Here is a 19,091-nt window from a genome sequence, read left to right on the forward strand (position 1 = left end):
ATATTTGATTTACTGCTGAGTAGTTTAAATATATAACAGTGCATATTTTATAAGCTTGTCATATGTTTTGTCTGTCAAATCTTGAGCTGTGTAAATGTAAATGTAGCCTGAGGAGAAAATATAAGTATAATATTTCCCTCTGAGATCTGGTAGAGCAAAAGTTTAAAGCAGCATGAAATTAAAGTGCAAATGCCTCAAAATTGTACAGTACTTGAGTTGCTGTACTTAGTTGCAATCCATGTGGTGTTAACCTATACAGTAATCCTATCAGCAATACAATACGTTCTACGATTAAATGACTTGTTATAGTTGGAAACGCACAAGTGTAAACACATAACATTAATGAAAATGTGAGACAGGGACACATCCTGGACTCAAATTGAGTTTGTTATAGGTGCTCTTTGGATAGGATACATGTAGACATAAAAATCACGAGAGTACCAAGGAGACTACTTGTAAAACAATTAAAATGGCTTTATTGTCAAGACAAACTCTCAAACTTTTGAGACTTTGACGTAGAAAGAGACATACACAGAAAACAGCAAAAACTATTTAACTTTGTCATCCAGATTGCACACAACTAGAACTTTGCTGTACTTATGCACCCAATAAAAGGATAAAACAAGCCAATGATGAGTTTTAATTAGATTATTCATATAAAAATAAGCATTATAAGTGTTTTATTGGCAATCCAAAAGTTACATTTATATCTGTTAACGAACTCCATAAACAGAAAAGAAAGAAAGTGCAGCATCATTGAACAATTAATATCAATAAATATAGGCTGTTTTATTGTACAACCTATAGTATTGAGTCTCTTATAGATACAGATGGAATGTGCCTCTGGTTATTAGCTAAGATCAGAAAAAAAAGGGACAATTACAGAAAACGAATGAAATCTAAACAAATTAAAGGTTTTTTTTGGCCCTTTTTCAGCAAGAGACAATTAACATTCCCTGCAGAAATTATGTTTTGGAATGTAACTTACAGGCAGTGCTCTAAACATTCACATGCCACCTGCTGCACCTCCCCATGCACCTCCTTTATGTCCTCCATGCCCAGCACCACCCCTCTGGGCACACCTCTTCCTTCTGCCACCCCTTTCACCTCTGAGGGACTCAGCACCCGGTTCCACACTCTGAACCCTGCCACCTGCCCAGCAAAACCCTCGGTAGGATCAAATCCTCCACCAACAGTGTCCTGCTCCTGGCCCAGCACCACTGATCCACCTCCGGGAATCTCCCAGCCCTTCCTGAATCTGGAGCCTGAGGAGGTGAGGCGTCGGTCACTGTAGTGCCAGAAACGCCCCTGGATGGAGGACCACACGACACAGAGGTGGTGCCAGCGAGCATCCAGGATGGAGGACACAGGGAGACGGCGATAGACAGGGTCTCCAATGACAAAGTCCAGGGAGGGGGAGGAAGAGGAGGTGTAGGGAGGTGATGAGAATTGAGAGGAGGAGTGGTAGGACTGGCGGGAAGATGAGGAAGAAGCAGAGGAGGATGAAGATGAGGCGGAGGAGTTGCGCCCATACAGAACTAACTGGTTATCATTGTAGTCTGTGGCATAAGAGAGCAGTGTGCCAACATGTGAGGCCTCCACACGGAGCCACAAACACACAGAGAGTTCAGGAAGGTCGGGAAGAGTCGAGGAGAAAGTGACGTAGTTTTCTGCTGAGGCCGAGGGAAACAACAGCATGGAGTCCACGTTACAGACTACAGACAAAAGGCAAGAGAAGATATATTCAGTGTGATGCTAAGTCTAATATCCCTGGTACAACAAAAGACAAAGTCACTGCAAGCCACTGTAGAGGCACTAACTATAACTTACTGGTTGCATCTTTTTTGCGAACTGGTTGTGCAGGGATCTTCTGTCTCACAGGAAGCTGGAGGAGGTTATGGATCACTGAAGACTCCACCTTTGTGTTGCTCTCTTCCTCATCTGCTTCATCCCATGTGCTCACAGGGCTGGGCTGATAAGACTCAGGCTGTGGCTGAGGGAGAGCTTCTGAAGCCTGGGGCTGTGGAGCCCCCAGGCGGGTCTTGCCCGGTCTTCCTTTGGCGGGTTTAGGATGGGTTGGAGCCTGGTAGAGGGGCTGGGGCCAAGAGGGACTTGTGTTGCGTGACTGATGGTGTCTCTGATGATGTAATTGAGGCTGAGATTGCTGTTGGAGTTGGGGTTGGATCTGGGCATTAGGATAAGGCACAGCCTCCTGCCTGATAGGATAAGGTCTTGTCTGGGCCGGCCTCCGGATCTGTGACTGTGGACGGTGAGGCTCAGGCTGGGGGAGGTAATCTGTGGGTGCCTGCTCCATGGTCATTGAATGTTTAGGCTGGTTTGGTGCTGCCCGGTATTGATGGGGCTGTGGGGGGTGTCTGCTCTGAGCTGTGCCCTGTGAGTGATTATCAGTTTGGGAATAGCTGATACCTTCCTGTCTGGGTTGGGAATGTCCATCCAGAATCCTTACAGTCTTCCCTCTTCTATGTGTCTGGCTTCGCCTGCGTGGTTCATAGTATTCCTGAGGTGTGATGTCAGAGTTAAGGGGCTCTCCCGCCCCCCACAACCCTCTGGGTTTGCCTGCTCCATTTAGCTGCAGGACCTCCTCCAGTCGGCCCTCCAGTCGGGTCACACGCAGCGCCTGATTTTTCAAGGATTCCTGCAACCCTTTTAGGCCAATGAGCAGCTCGTCACGCTGGGCCTGAAGGGCAGCAAGCCTTTCCTCTTGGCTCTGGAGCTCCACGGTGAGGTTGGCGAAGTCCTGATCAGGATCAGGCTTCTGTTTCTGGGCATGGCGGCGGTTCTCCCTCATGGTCCTCTCCATCAAAGCCAGACGACCCTCCATCCGCTTACTCTTCTTCTCGAGCTTCTTGCTCCACTCTCTGGGATAATAGTCAACATGAGAACACGTTTGTTTAATTTCTGTATCATTGTTGTTGAAAATGCATGAAGTAGTACAATCAAGCTTCTGCACACTGGTGCTCCACAGCATACAGACCTTTTATTTTTTAAGCCCTTGCCCCTCAAACATCCTGAGTCCGCCACTGAGAACTGATACAACATACGACATTGTCATTTTGACTTATTTCAAGGGCTAGACGGGTGAGGTTTGTAAATGTTATGGATGTTTTATCATGCAGTATAGAAATTAACATATATCGACATATCTGGGAAAATAATAGTTCAGCTATTTTAACATACATAGCACAGATATCATCAGAGATTGATGTCCAAAAGCCGTTCTGTAAATCATTATTTCCCAGCCCATCAAAAAGAACAGATGCTAAAAGGAAAAGCCACCCACTCAAAACTGTCTTATAGAGCAGACACTGAAGTTTGACAATGCATTTACTGTACATTCTGTTCTTGTGTCATGTGTAATGGTCTGATCTAAATTATGTCATTTTCTGAACCGGACAATAAACTGGTCCTAACTGTTACCTCAAGTTGTGTTCTCTCTCTACTCTGCCGAATACATCTCGACCCACTCGACCCCCCGCCCCATATTTACAGTAAACCTTTAGTATTTGTACCCAAGCTCTAACCTGAGACCTTCAGTCTCCTGAGTTGTGCTCTGCTTGAGGTGATCGAGCTCCTGTGACATGTGGTGCAAGTTGTCATTCAGGGCCTGAACACGGCTCCCCAGCTCTCCGGAGGAGTTTCTGTTCTGGTTCAGGGCCAACATGTCCAAACGGGCCTGGGTCAGCGCCTGGAACTGCTGGAACTGTCAAAAGAAGAAATGTGTTTTCACAAGTCCTTCTGCAGCTGTTTGGTCACTGATTTGAGGGTCAGGAAAATTCCCCAAACCCCCAGAAGAAGAAAAAACACATTACTTATCTGTGATGACTTTCCCTCTCTTACAATCACCATTGTTGCAATAGGAGAGTTTTTCCCACCATTTCAGTTATCTGCTATTCCTTTACAAAATGACTAATATCATATCTGCCCTACAAAGGCAGGACAGAAGGAGTGAAGTTACAGAGAAGGTTTGAAGTTAAAGCTTTTCGCTGAACTGTGTAACAGATGAATGAGTTGACCCTGAATTGAATGTTTTTGAGGCTAATTATTTATCGTTATAGTTCATAACAACATTGCCATTGTCTTGCTGTTAGTTGTTTTAGTGAAATCCTAGTGTGCTTTTTAAAATGGCGCATACATTCACAGAGTTAAATGCTAAGGGGAAGTGCAGCAAACTCAGAATTGCATTAACAGTGAAACATTAATTCAAAAACAAATTTAAACATACATAGTAAGTTATTGAAAAGCATAAAGTAAACCCAGCAGCTGCAGGGACTAACATTTTTCAGAACTGTTTCAGATAATTACCTGTGATATTTAATGTAATCAGGGTTGACGTAGCCACCATAACTGTTCATATACATATATATATATATATATATGAACAGCATGACAATCATGTATATGAAATGAAAAAAGACTGATTCAAACCGACCTGCTCGTTGAGACGTCGTAGTTTCTGGGACACAGGATCAACTCCCTGCACTTCATCTGACTGCATTTGCAACAGAAGCATGTGGACCAGGATCAGGGGCCAGTCGCTCGACCTCAGGCTGCCCATGGTGTGCTGGAGCTGGGATAGATGCAGCCGGGAGCCCGGATCCCTGTCTCGAGGTCTGGAGGTGAAGGAACAAATAGAGGAGAGACATAGCTGAAAAAGGCTGGTCTTGGTACACGCTGTACACACACAATAAACATTTATGCACCCACACAAAACACAAAAGCACACCCACAAGCTGGGACAGGAACACACTTTCCATTTTCCACATCACTGGGGACCTCAGAGGAAATGCAGATGGATTTAACAGGTAGTCAGCTTCTCTCTGCCTCTCTCTCACTCTCCTGCACGAGCAAACACAAAGAAAATAAGGATGAACCGCTTCAAACTATCTACAAATTGATGTCCAGTGTTAATTTAAATGTAGAATAAAAAAAGCTGATTTGTTAAACCCTGTTCAGAGATGACCTTTGTCATTATATTTGTTTGTCGCTCCACTTTCATATAACTGGATGCTCTATTTAAAAAGGTTTGATTCATTAAAAGTTGTCATTACTTTCCTGTTGGACAAATATGATGTGGAAACATCTGGTTATAATGCAAGTGTGTGCTTGTATTTGTGTGTGTATGTTAGTGAACTTGTGCGTACGATGATAAAGCTGCAGTAAATCTCATGATGCGTGGGCTGTTGGAGAAGCAGCCTGTACTTTCCTCTTCCCCTGACTCAACTGATTGGGGATCTGGCTCTCCTCTTCCTCTTCTGCTTTCTCTTAGTCTGACCTAATCCAGGAATCATGTTGATTCCTCCCTTCTGCTTTCTACTCTTGACCGGGTTGCAACACTGTGGATTTGTTATACTGGGACTTTAAAATGTCACTACAACAATCAGACGATATCTTTTTTAAAAGTAAGTGTGCATGTGTTTGAGTCAGTATTCTGTGACAGTTTTCCTTCCACAAATCGATCAGTAGTTGTATTTAGGGTAGAGAGGCCACACATAGGATTAAAATGCTTTACTCAAAGTCAAAGTGAGCAGATTAAAACGTTTTTATAAAAAATCTAAAATAAGTTTAAAATGTTACTACAGTTACTATGTACATTTTATTCAAAATGTTCAATAATTCACACCACTAACTCCAGTTGAACTCCATGTCCAGCGTAAACACAGTTCTCAGTTTCACTTTCATTATGACCTCTGACATGAAGTAAACCCTTGTCTGTGTGTTTTAGTCTGTCAGCTTGGAAACTCCTCAACCACGCGCTGTCCACAGAGGATCCACATCAGCACTTGAAGAGGGCAAATAGGATTTGGAATGCATTTTTTTAAAATCAAATTATCCTCACTGGCTTGGTTTCATTTTCTTCCTCGCCTGTAAAGAAGGATCACTTTCGTTGGAAGCTTTGTTGGAGCTTGATGGACTTTTCCTCTTGCTGTGTTTTTTGAGTTGCATGAATCAGACACCTTTGATGAAGGATCCTGCCGCAGACATGGATGAAGAGACTCCCCTGCTGAACAGAAGACCAGCATCACCTGAATCCAAGGTTGGAAACATTTCACTTGTTTTAAATGATCTTTAAATCTCAACAATAGCTCATAGATTTAGTCTGTGGTTGACTGATTTAATATGAACAAAAAAGAGGTTTTTTAACTTATTGTGAGGAATCCTGATCAGGGTCCAGTTCCACAATGATACCTCAGACTGATCTGTAAATTTCAAGTGTAACATTTCCCATAGAAATATATAATTCAAATAATCAAACTCAAATATGATCATTTTTACATCTCAAACATATTCATGAATCAACCAGAACAAACAAAAGGATAGCAAAAAAGAAACTAGAATGATATGAAATCAAACCAGAAGTCTTTTCCCAAATATTTAAGAGGTCTGAAAAGCTTTCTTGTTCCTTGTTATCTTAGAAAAATCCCATAAAGTTAGCCTCACTACCCCAGGATACCTCAGAACTGAGAGCCATGTTTACACTGACACCTGATGGACCAACCACACCACAATGATCAAGCCTCAGCATGTGAGCTCTGCTACAGGTCTGCACAGCACTGAGATACTACTGTATCTTTATTACAGAATACATTTTTACTGGAGTGAAGGGAGCTGAGTTGCTGCTCGGTCATCCAACTTAATAACATCAGCTGTAAAAATGGAAAGAAAACAATCAAGGCAGGAAATTTCAACTCATCGGTTTATGCACAAAGCTACATGGACATCCTCCCCTCATTACTGACCCACAGAAACGCCTTTAAATAGATCCTACAGTCTGCAATCAGGCTGAGTCGCATTTAAACAGGCGTGTTTAAGGAGCACTATGTAGTACTTATTTTCCTCTGAGAACAGCTTGTTTATTCAGTTATGGAAAAATATAATAATTCTGAGCTTGTATTATTACCTCATCAGTATTGTAAATCTTAAAATCCTGAATTTGAATTTCTTCTCCAAAACTACACAGTGCCCCTCTCAAAGTAAATGATAAATGTTACTTTTGTAATCAATATAAAAGAATTTTCTTATTTCTGGTAAAATATTAGTACTTATTGCTGTTAAGAATTCGTTGAGTTCCTCTTGGGATTTTTACTTTAAGTTGACTGAAACAAAACAACACATTACTTCTGTGTACTAAAAGACTTCACTTGGGAATCTATCAGTCACCAAGTACATTTTTTTTTTTTATCTTTTAATTAATTCAATTTATTTCTATGGAAACAATAAAAAAATGTTTCCTTTCAATTCAAAACAGTGATTTTTTTGAAGAGAAAGCTGCGTTTAGATCCCAAACTTCCCTTTAACAGACACTCTGTCAGAGAGCAGCATTGATTCATAAAATAGAGTAGCTACTGTATGTACTTATGTAGCTTTAACTCATCCACATCCTTCCATCCTAGATCAACAACTCTAAACTGTTCCTGGCTGTCTTCTCGGCTGTCCTGGGGAACTTCAGCTTCGGGTACTCCCTGGTCTACTCATCCCCGGTCCTGCCAAAGCTCCAGAGCCCCGATGCCGACCCCCGGCTCAGGATGGACCCGATGCAGGCTGCCTGGTTCGGCTCGATCTACGCACTGGGGGCCGTAGCTGGAGGACTGGGGGCCATGCTGCTCAACGACTTGATTGGACGGAAACTGAGCATCATGGTGTCAGCAGTGCCGTCGTCTATTGGGTGGGTCTCAGTAACAAATTATACCACTTTCTACTCCACGGTAGGGGTAGACCGATTATTGGTCCTGGATCAGTGATTTTCAGTCAGATTGCCAATAAAATGAAATTATTTAAGAATGTGCTTCTTTGGCCCTGATGCAGCATCATCTCTCACAGTGTCCCACCCATCACTATCTGGTTGGTAACACGATTGTTCACACTGAATAATCAGAATCTGCAAAGTAACTAGTTACTAAATGTATCAAATAAATGAAGTAAAGAGGAAGTATAAAGTCACAGAAAATCAAAAGTATTCAAGTACATTACCTGGAAATTGTACTCAAGAACAGTACTTGAGTAAACTATACAGTTAGATTTTTATTGCAAATGTTTTCAGTCTCCTTGATAAATATAATAATCGGTATCAGTATCGGCCCTGAAAAGCCATATCGGTCGACCCCTACTCCACGACATATATTTGACAGCTATAGTAACGAGTCATTACACCCACAGAGGTGCCTTAAATACCTCAGACAGATTAGACGTCTCATCATAAGTAGGTATTCTGGGAATGGCATGCCATTAAACTCTTTGAAGTAATAAGAATGATAACAGCGTGCCTCGCTCTGACAGGAGGATGAATGAGATGTCAGTCAGGTTTACGCCTACACACAGTCCTCAGAGGAGCTCTAATTAGGCAACTGAAGTGAGATAAAACTGTGTCAGCCATGACTTTCATTTAATTACAAAATAAATGATCACTTGCAAATTATAAACTACTGAATAATAATAATAAGTAGCTGGAATCTGCAACCAGCTACAACATTATTGTGCTGCTTATGCACTATAATCCATGTAATCCATGTCCATGTATGTAATATATGAGAACATAACACTGACAGCATCCACTCAAGTAAATTTTTCTTATTATACTTTTGATTAAAGGTCCAGTGTGCAGGATTTAGTGGAATTTATGTGCAGAAATGCAATATAATATTGACAGAAATGTAATATATTGTAATTAGATATGTTTTCATTAATGTATAATCACCTGAAACTAAGAATAGTGTTTTTATTTCCCTAGATTAGAATGAGACTTTTATATACAGAGGGAGGCGGTCCTCTCCCATTGAGTCCGCCATGTTGCACTACTACATTTCTATAGAAGCCCAGAACAGAGGGCCTTTCGCGTTATTAGTCATATTACTACTTTTACTGTATTTTTATGTTTGTGAACAACAATAGGCTACGAGCAATAAAATACCTTTTGAATACCTGTCTGAGCCTTTAAATTCAAATTCTTTGACATCATTTTTTGTTAAATGTACATTCTTTATAAAAGTTTATAAAAGTTTATAAAAGTCTTTATAATTATGTCCATCATGATGTCAGAAAACCCAGAGAAAGTGGTTTGAAAAGGGCAAAGTTCATTCATGGTAATAACTGAACCCTGAATAATCTGAATCTCTTATATCCAGAGATGGGTCATGATGTGTGTGTATGAGCCTGCATGTACTGTTTGTTTTGTACGTATTCCCATCTGTATATTGTGTATGTGTGTCTCAGATACATGATACTTGGAGGGGCCGTGGACCTGTGGATGCTCCATGTCGGCCGTTTCCTCACAGGAATTGCCGGCGGGATGACCGCAGCATCCATTCCTGTAGGTTACTATGGTTATAGAAACTTTTTTCAACCTATTTTCCCCGTTTTCTCTAACACAAAACAATTTTACCCATTTCCACCAATCCTGTCAACAATTATGTAAATAGTTATGGTATTATTTCAGATGTTTTCTCATGTATGTATATTACCTTGAATTCAAACTACATGTCTTAATGTGACTGTATTTGTGTCCTTTGTGTGTTTATGTCACAGGTTTACATCTCAGAGATCTCCCACAAAACAGTGAGAGGAGCACTGGGCTCCTGCCCTCAAATCACTGCTGTGTTTGGGTCCTTGTCCCTCTACGGCCTAGGTAAGAACATACCAATACTGCTACATTAAAATACCACAACATGTTATGTAATCTATGTTAAACCAGTTATCTGCCAGAATAATAAAACCACTCCTCCAAATGGCAAAATAAGCCCAAAAATGCAACATTTCCGCTTAGATGCTGAAGTGTCGGCTTACCTGTCTCTGTGCAAGACACTGAATCTACATTTTAAAGAACTGTAAAATGTTCTGGATTACAGTTTCAGCTAAATGTATAAAGAAAGATTTTGTACATTTGTATTAAGTAAAGCATTTTGGAAAGATGGCAGGTAATTGCTCTCCAGCCTAATACATCATCAGGTAATGTGTTCAACAATCATAAAAGAGGAAATCTATCATAACAAATGCAAAACTGACAGCAGCTCATAATCTCAATATCAACTATGATGTACAGGTCTGGTGGTATCGTGGCGGTGGCTTGCAGTGGCAGGGGCGCTGCCAGCTGTACTGATGGTTGTGCTGCTGGTGTTCATGCCCTCCTCCCCCAGGAGGCTCCTCTCTCTGGGCAGAGAGCAGCAGGCTGAGAAGGCCCTCCGCTGGCTGAGAGGAAAAGACTACGACACACACACTGAGCTCCGAGCCATACAGGTAAGAGTCACAAAACATCTGCATGTGTTTCTAATAACTTAGAGAAGCAGTTAAATGGACAACTAGGGTAAAACGGTGGTAACATCACACTCACACAGTGACTCCAGTGGTTTACATTCTTGGAGCAAAGACCTTTTTCATTTGAGTTTTATAAATAAATACAAAGTAGTATAGCGGCATATGTTTATGTGTCTATCTGTGTGTCTCCCAATACAGGACAGCATCAGCACACAGGGTAAAGTCACATGGTCGCAGCTGGCCGCACCAATCTTCTACCGGCCAATCATCATCTCAGTGGTGATGCGTTTCCTGCAGCAGATGACAGGCATCACACCTATCCTGGTCTACCTGGAGACCATCTTTTCCAAATTCAAAGTCCCCCTGGAGGCCAGGTTGGACATCTATTCTATTTATCTATATCTATTATTTATATATTTATGGACCTTTTTTCTTCTTTTTGGTTGTTTTCATTGGTTTACTTTCAATCATGTCATTAATCATTCATTTTAATCATGCAAATTTTGCTGATTATTTACTTTATAATGATGCAAATGTATTTATCTACCCTCAAGCATTGTGTAAATCACACATGTGATGGTGTTTGGTCTGTTAATTAATTCCATTATGCTCCAAATTTTGACCCATCCATGTTCTATGTCTGTCAGGTATGATGCTGCCCTTGTGGGTGTGGTCCGCCTCTTTTCTGTTGCCATTGCAGCTGTTTTAATGGACAGGGCGGGACGCAAAGCCTTGCTGTACACGTCAAGCATGCTGATGTTCGTGTCCAGTCTGACTCTGACCATGATCTCCCACACCACAGCTTGCCCTCCAGGCCCCGTCCCTCCTAATGGCACTGTGTGTCTGGACTACAGTCTCCATAGTGACGGTGGAAACATCACAGCAGGCATCATTCCTGTCATCAGCACCATGGTGTTTATATTTGGTGAGTGTTGCAAGCAAATCATGCTGTTGAAAAACCATGCTGTGTGCCTTTATGTATAGCAGAGCAGGATAACAGACTGAAATATTGTAACATCTTTGGGCGCATTGCCATGAAATTTACTTCAGATATTTAAAGTTCTGATTTTGTCGAAAGTAACCTTCTGTAAGATTTAGATATTATAACTATACAGTCTCAGCAACTCTCAGACATGCCCCAACACAGCCATGGTAGCAAAAACACTGGCAGAGCTGATGTGGAAACAAGGTGGGCAGTGCCTGCTCAGTCCTGTGAGAGCTGACCAATCAGAGCAGACTGGGCTTTCCAAGAGGGCAGCCCTAAAGAGACAGGAGCTAAAATAGAGCCTTTGGTTGAATATACAGAAGGTGCTGCAGCAATGGACAGAATCAGAAAAATAGTGTTTTTTATATATCAAAGCATGTCAACATTTTTAGTAGACACCCAAAATAAAGGTATGAACCTGAAAATGAGCATAATATGGAACCTTTCAGTCGCAGGATGTAACTTCTGCTGCTAGAGCTTGCTCAATAAATACAAAAACAAGTTTTTAAAAAGTTGCATGGAATCATTGTTGTCTGTTTTTGTACTTGACTCAGACAGAAATGTTCACAGACAAGTTAATATTTTACTTATGTTATTCTTTCTCACTCTCTGACTCTCTCCCAGAAGTTATAGCCACAGGCAACCAAATGAAATGTGCCTTGTTACCTTGAATAAAATACAAATAACACAACTACACAACAAATCTGTCACAGTTCTTGTAGATTTTAGACATTTTAAAGCAGAAACGTTACATATTATATCTTCAAGGCCCCCGGAGGTTGATTGTAATAACTTTGGTGATCTGGTCAAAATCTCAAAACTAAATCCCTGCAAAGTTCGACATTCCCATCAGCCTCCACTGTACTGTGCTTAGTTTTTGTTTAGTGCTAATCAGCAAATGCTAGCATGCTAACACGCTAAGCTTTTAAAGATTTGAAAACCTGTCAGGCTTGTGTCTTTGTATATAACAAAGTTGCTGTGTGTCTTGTTTCAACATGTTAAGAACTGTTATGTCCTCAGGTCATTTTATTATACTTAGCTCAGCATCATTAACTGCTTTCTGTCACACATCAACGTCCTCATGGTCAGAAAACCTGTTTCGGCCTGTTTAGTTTAATTGGTTTCAAATATGTTCTCACACCTTAATTAATTGGGAAAGCTTTTCAGACTTACAATGGGGTTATGTAGTGCTGTATTGCTAATATACGTATTTTTGGTACCTTTTTCATACAATATGGGTATTTTTAGTCAATTAACACCAGAGTCTGAAAAAATTGTAACAGCGTAGCATGGTGTGACCGTGCCCTAACAAAGTGCTGCACATGACATTTTGTGCTTTAATTGTACTGTGAAATCACCTGCCTCGTTATGAGCTGATCGCCTTGTCATCACATTGTTGGTTGTCTCCTAGGATACGCCATGGGATGGGGCCCAATCACCTGGTTGCTGATGTCAGAGGTGTTGCCACTGGCTGCCAGGGGCGTGGCTTCAGGTCTGTGCGTGACTGTCAGCTGGTTGACGGCCTTCATGCTCACACAAGTCTTCACGCACCTAGAGCACCAGTACGGCCTGTACGTGCCCTACCTGTTGTTTACAGTGGTGTGCGTGCTCGGTCTGCTGTTCACCGCCGTGTGCATCCCAGAGACACGCGGCCGCTCACTGGAGGAAATCGAGAACTATTTCAGGACAGGACGTACGTTCACCATCAGCCGGAGTCATTCCACTGCACAGTCGAGCTGAGGCCTTAAGATCCATTTTATAAAAGAATGAATTATTTCCATGGTTTAATTTTGAATACAGCTGCTGTAAAGTGATTTTTTAACTGAAAATGTAAACATCAGACTTAACGGTCTGAGGACAGAGGGTGTTTATTGAACAAAATATAAAGCCCCTTTGAGAAAAGGACTACAATAATTGCTGAGCACAGATGGAGCAATATAAGGCTGAGTTCAGCAGACTGAAGACAGTTACCATTAGGTCGAAAGCAGGCAACTGCTTATACATCTCACTGACAATCATGTTATACATAATTATATAGGCCTACATGTTTATTTCCTTCTCCTACAATGATGTAACACAATATGTAATCAGTTCAAGGTTATTGTAGTTAACTAAACCGAAACCAAAAATTAATACGAGCTATGAAACTAGCTAACTAGAAGTTAACTAATTTAATATAAAAATATACAGGATGCCTCAAGTATGTCAACACAACAAGAATGAGGAGACATTGATGCATATGTTTATTGACACTAGAATGTCTACATGACTGTGACTTATATTCCCTCACAAAGTCTTGAGTTAATATTAAAAACTAAAACTGACATTGAAACTAATAATGAAACAAAAACTTAACATTTATAGTCAAATAAAAACTGAACTGAAACAAGCAAATCCACACTGCAAACTGACTGAAGCTGAACTGAATCGAAAACAAAAAATTAAAAACAAAATGAAAATAAAAATGAATGAGAAATACAACCTACATTACATTTGTTGCATAAACACACCGACTGTTTTCAATTAGTGTGTTCTTTAACATGTATTTGTACTGTAGTAACACGAAATGCACTCTGATCATATCAGATACCTCAAGTTTATTTTGCGTCAGTTTAACCACTGATGTACATGCAAAACTAACATAACGGGGAGCGTGAACAACATCCTTACATCGTCCTCTTTTCTCTGGTAGGCAGCCATGGAGTTAGCACAATAATACACTCCAACATGTCTGAAAGCAATATGCAATGTGTGTTACAGTAGCAGAGGAAGATTGTTTATCGCTTTTCTCCTGAGCTCTTACAATCTATTAAAAACACCTTTTATCATTAAATATTTCAAAAATTGGGGTGACAGTTAGAGGGGGTCACCGGCATCAGTGTATGAATGTGTGTGTGAATGGGTGAATGTGGCATGTATTGTAAAGCGCTTTGAGCTGTCCGAGAGGACTGGAAAAGCGCTATAGAAATGCAGTCCATTTACCATTTACCATTTACATAAACATCATGATCAGAAAAATCAAAATCCACTCCCAACAAGACAACTCAGTACTTTAGCACTGTTTGACTGGCTGTGCAGGGACACCACAGCTGTTTCAGGTGATATTGTAAATGTTTTATTGATTCACGGCAGAATTCAATACATCAGCTACATAATCTAAATATTCTGTATTTATTATATATAAAACAAAAAACTCAGTATACATTATATATAAGTTCATTAAGCATGTCGACAAACAGGCTGGCAGCTGTCGGAGGAAAATATTCATAATTTTTTCAGGACCGGAAGTGGTGCTTCCGGCACACACTGGTGGCCCAGCAGGCCAGGTCACATGCCGCAGTGTGCTCTCGATGTTGTAGGTTTGACTCACAGCCGGATCACTGCTTCCCTATCCTGCTCTGGTTGTCTGGTATCTTCACAGAACTTTATGTTGCTAAATCACCGCAGTTATTGGATGGACTACTCAGATGTGTCCGTGTGCATCTGACCGCACCCTGCTACAGCAGCGTGTTTTTCAAATGACAGGCAAGAGAAAAGCTTTATTACAGATTTAATGCAAGAATGTTTGGTTTGTGAAAGCACAAAGTGTCATCCAATTATCAGCTTGTTGTTAACCAAGCTAGCCACTTTGTTAGCTATCTGGAGCTATTGTCTTTCATTAGTGGCTGAGATAACTATTGAATTACTGTTGTCCTTTATGTATGTTTACTACTGTGGATTAGATGGAGACCAATAAAATAAGCCATTTGTGCGACAATACATTGTTTGGCTGAGGCTAATGGAAAGACTTTGACAGACTGTTAAACTTGTTCTTAACAACAGGAAACCATTAATCAGCTCCTTAGACAGGACACATGCCTGGAATAATTATTGATGTAATACCTTAGGGTGACAGCCATAAACACACACATATTGCTTCAAGATACATGTTTGTATGGCAGATATGCATCTCTTAAGATGATTGTGCCTGTGTGTTTGTAATGCTGATGCAGCTGAGCTGTGTGTCAACCTTACATCAAGTATGAATAAAGTTTGTCTGAGAATTTTTTTTAAATTGCATTTGTCCTATTTAAAAAAAATGTTTTTAAAACTGTTAAACACCATTAAAACTGCACAGTTTAGTGTCCTATTTCCTTTTCTTTGAATAAAAACAAGATTGATAAGTTCCAACAACACCGCATCGAAAAGAGCTACTCTTTAGTCTTTAATTAAGATCATCCACTCTTTAAAATGTTTACAGGCCTTTTTCCATATTGTTGAAAAATTGAACCTGAAAACATTATTGACTAATTACATGACACAAAATGTGTATCCATTCAAACACAACGGAAATGTTTACACTGCTCTGCACATCAATGGGGAAGAGAACTAAGACAGTTAAAGATGTAACTAGGTCATAGGTAGACAGTCAGATGGATAAGAAGAGAGCCAGATAGCAAAGACAGCCTTTAACTTCCATTCACTCAGTATTTATATACCTGCTGAGTCACAGTCTATTTTTGTATTCATGATTATACCCACCTCCTCCATTCTCCTCCCTCCAACTCTCGATCACTACCTGCCTGCTGCCTTCAGTGGGTGACGTTTTTTTCACCACTGTCATTCTGAGATGCTTTACTGTATTGTTAAAATGAGTCTTGCCACATTGAAGTCAGACTTATAATAGTAATAATACATTTTATTTATATAGCGCTTTTTCATGATACTCAAAGACACTTTATATAATGGTAAATGGACTAGCATGACATGCTAGTCCATTAAATTAAAATTAAAGAGAAGAAAAAAGAAAATATATCTTTATAAACACATATTTGTTTTTTGGGCAAATAAAAACAAAAACCTTATTTTGATTATTTCTCTGCCTCTTAAATAATGAGGTGTACCACAAGGCTCAATCCTAGGACCATATCAATACTCGCTGCAAATGTGTGGTGTTCACCTCAAATGTTATGCAGATGATACTCAACTATACCTTACAAGTAAGCTAAATTATATCATTGGGATTTCTGCTTTAAAACTGATGTTTGTTGATTTAAATTAATAGTCAAGCAGTCATTGTATTCAAAGGAAACTCAAAATTGTATTTTGTCAGATTTTCTACTCTTAAGTAACATTGCCAAAATCAGACTGATTCTGTTTCTTGCTGGCACAGAGAGAAATATAAGCAATGAACATTTCTCACCTGTTTACTCATTGATATTAACAACTAATGAATTAAATACATACATACCACATTACAAACAGAGTTATAAACAATATAGAGTATTCCCTAAAGTGACAGATGTTGTCCACGTACAGCTAAGGTATTTGTTTTTACAAACAGGCCTTTTTTGTCAGTTTCTTGCATGTTTTCATACTGAGCTTAACTATTTAATTTCCATCCCATTATGAGTATTATTTTTGATTAGATTTTATTTGACCTATTGCTGGGACATATCGAGCTAGTAATAGGAAAATGATTTTATTCAGTATCAATCGGTAATGAAATTATAGCTAACAGTAGGTGGCAGTATCCAACTTTAAAGTTGGTTTGCAATCAGCCAAAAAGAAGGTGAAGAAGAAGTGCAGCACGCTGTTGCCCTCTCCGCTTACTACGTTATAGCTTTTTTTACCCTCAAGTGTGCACAAACTAACTGGTTCAAACTTCTTTTTTGCATGACAAAAATGGGAAATCATTAGTTATTATTATCAGAGAATTTGATAATTAATTTGTATCCGTAATTTCGGAAATGACATATGGATGAAACTCAATATTATTATTATTAAGTGTTAGCAGCACCAACAAAATGTGTTTCTTTGTGTTTTCATCTCTTTCATAGCAACAGTCGGATATTGAAAATTGATTTATTATTATTCATAACATTTACATTAGTATTGACATAAACATGGTGTCAATGTTATTAAGGGATAAACCTCTGCCCTGTAATCACTTAAAAATGTCCCAGTTTATTCATCATAACCCACAAACACACCACTGTCTTAGGACGGAATGTAAAACTCCTTAGGGATTGGTCCATTCTCTGGAATGTTGTTCATCAGGCCTATCGAAACACACACTCACAGACACACACACACACACACACACACACACACACACACACACACACACACATTTTCACCTCACCCAGTTGACATCATAGACAGAGGCAACACCCCACACTTTCACACACACCTATATATGTTTACATATGAAAAACAAAAATGTTGTAGAAACATAGTGAACACTTGAGTTAATAGATGCACTATTACATTAGTTTCATGCAGATTTCATTGTAATATAGTCTGACTTGTTTGTAACATTTGGAAGCATGTGAAGTCTGTAATGATAAAAGGTCAGTAGGGTCGACGCGGTCTGCTTTAGAACTGGACGATTGCTGGGTTTTCCCACAGTCATTGAATCAAATCTCTACACATAATGGAAATCAAAGTTATTTTATGCTCTCCCTCAACATACAATATGTACAACGTGTGCTAAGGCAAGGCACCCAGCCCACATGCAGCCCTGATCCAGTGACCAACAGTAGAAAAATGTGGTTGAACTGGCCTTCTCCCAGCTGACTGACAGAAAAGGCAAATCTTCTCAGACATCTTTTTGAGATGAAATTCAATGACGTTAGCGCAACAGATTGAAACGGGTTTGTATATTTCAGCCTGAAAGAAAATGTAAAATATTTACCCAGGGAAGCGCACCCAAAAGGTTGGATAGCCAAAATCATTCACCACCTCCTTTGAACAATGTCAAGTAATCTGTTGAATTTTGACATACTGTTAGTGCTTTGTGTGGTCGTCTGTTTGTGATTTCCTTTTATGTTTTTTGCTTGAAACGAGCAAAAATTCAATTTTCATTTGTAGCATCATATCAGTCTTTAAGGAGAAGTTTTGCACCACTAACACGGCTGGAAGATGACCTGATGACCTCAAAAATGTGTTTAAGTGCTTTACAAATGTTGGAATCCTGTCTTGAAATGTGGCATCTTAGCATCCACCACCCAGTTGTCACACAACCACCATCTCCTCTTCCTGTTGACATGAAAATCAGATATAATCTTAATGTGATATGACATGTAGTGCAGAAGCAGAAAAGAGGACATAATGATGATAGGATGATTTGAGGACTTTAGCCTGTGGTTCAGTCATCAGATGTCTGATTACATGCATAGCAGCTGACTTTCAACAAGGTGGAGGGGATAATGGTCTTTAGGCAGGACAACTGCCAAGCGAGCAATCCCCATTCGTTTCAACATTTGTGTGAAACCAGTAGGTATTTTTGACAAGACATCGGGACATTTTCCATCCATGTTATTGGCAAAAAAGCCCACTTTTGATGAGACGCAGGAACAATGCCGAGCTTTGTTAGTGGCAACAAAATTGGTTGTTTTTGACGAAAAGTCAGGTGGTTTCCAGCTGTGTTAGTGGCAACAAAATTGGACATTTTTAACAAGATTTTGGGACAATTTCCAGCCCTGTTAATGATTACTAAACTGCATATTTTTGACAAGATGTCAAGACAATTTCCAGCCGTAGGGACATAGGGACATTTCCCAGCTGCATTAGATGCAACAAAACCGGATATATTTGATGTGACGTCAGGGCATGTAAGTAGCGACAGAACCAGCTAAAGAAACGTAAAACTGCAACAGAAAAGATAAAGGTTCAAGATATCAAACATTAACATATCCGTGGTTTGCAGAAATGTACTTTGTATTCTGATGATTGGGTGGAGCTTATACATGTTCAGATTCTTTACAGTTTGCATTTAATTTTCTTTCCATACATCTTGTTCGACTATATTTAGCTGATGATTCATTTATTTAAAGCAGTATGTGTCCAAGTGTTTCCC

General features: G+C 39.9%; 2 protein-coding genes across 2 annotated transcripts; one reads left to right on the forward strand and one right to left on the reverse strand.

Annotated features, from left to right (window-relative positions):
- Positions 1 to 459: 459 nt before the first annotated feature.
- Positions 460 to 4,628, reverse strand: ptx4 (pentraxin 4, long). The gene is made up of 4 exons (XM_084371657.1): positions 4,451 to 4,628; positions 3,543 to 3,721; positions 1,831 to 2,879; positions 460 to 1,715 (listed from the first exon to the last, which is right to left on the reverse strand). Exons 1-4 carry the CDS (start codon positions 4,574 to 4,576, stop codon positions 985 to 987), a joined length of 2,085 nt encoding a protein of 694 aa, XP_084227783.1. The 5' UTR covers positions 4,577 to 4,628; the 3' UTR covers positions 460 to 984.
- Positions 4,629 to 5,733: 1,105 nt separating this feature from the next.
- slc2a6 (solute carrier family 2 member 6) lies at positions 5,734 to 15,288 on the forward strand. Its single transcript, XM_084371099.1, has 8 exons — positions 5,734 to 6,055; positions 7,413 to 7,684; positions 9,229 to 9,325; positions 9,541 to 9,640; positions 10,055 to 10,248; positions 10,465 to 10,640; positions 10,914 to 11,191; positions 12,663 to 15,288. Exons 1-8 carry the CDS (start codon positions 5,963 to 5,965, stop codon positions 12,989 to 12,991), a joined length of 1,539 nt encoding a protein of 512 aa, XP_084227225.1. The 5' UTR covers positions 5,734 to 5,962; the 3' UTR covers positions 12,992 to 15,288.
- Positions 15,289 to 19,091: the final 3,803 nt, after the last annotated feature.

Source organism: Pagrus pagrus (assembly GCF_965226575.1).
Source record: "Pagrus pagrus genome assembly, chromosome: 13".
Classification (NCBI taxonomy): Eukaryota; Metazoa; Chordata; class Actinopteri; order Spariformes; family Sparidae; genus Pagrus; species Pagrus pagrus.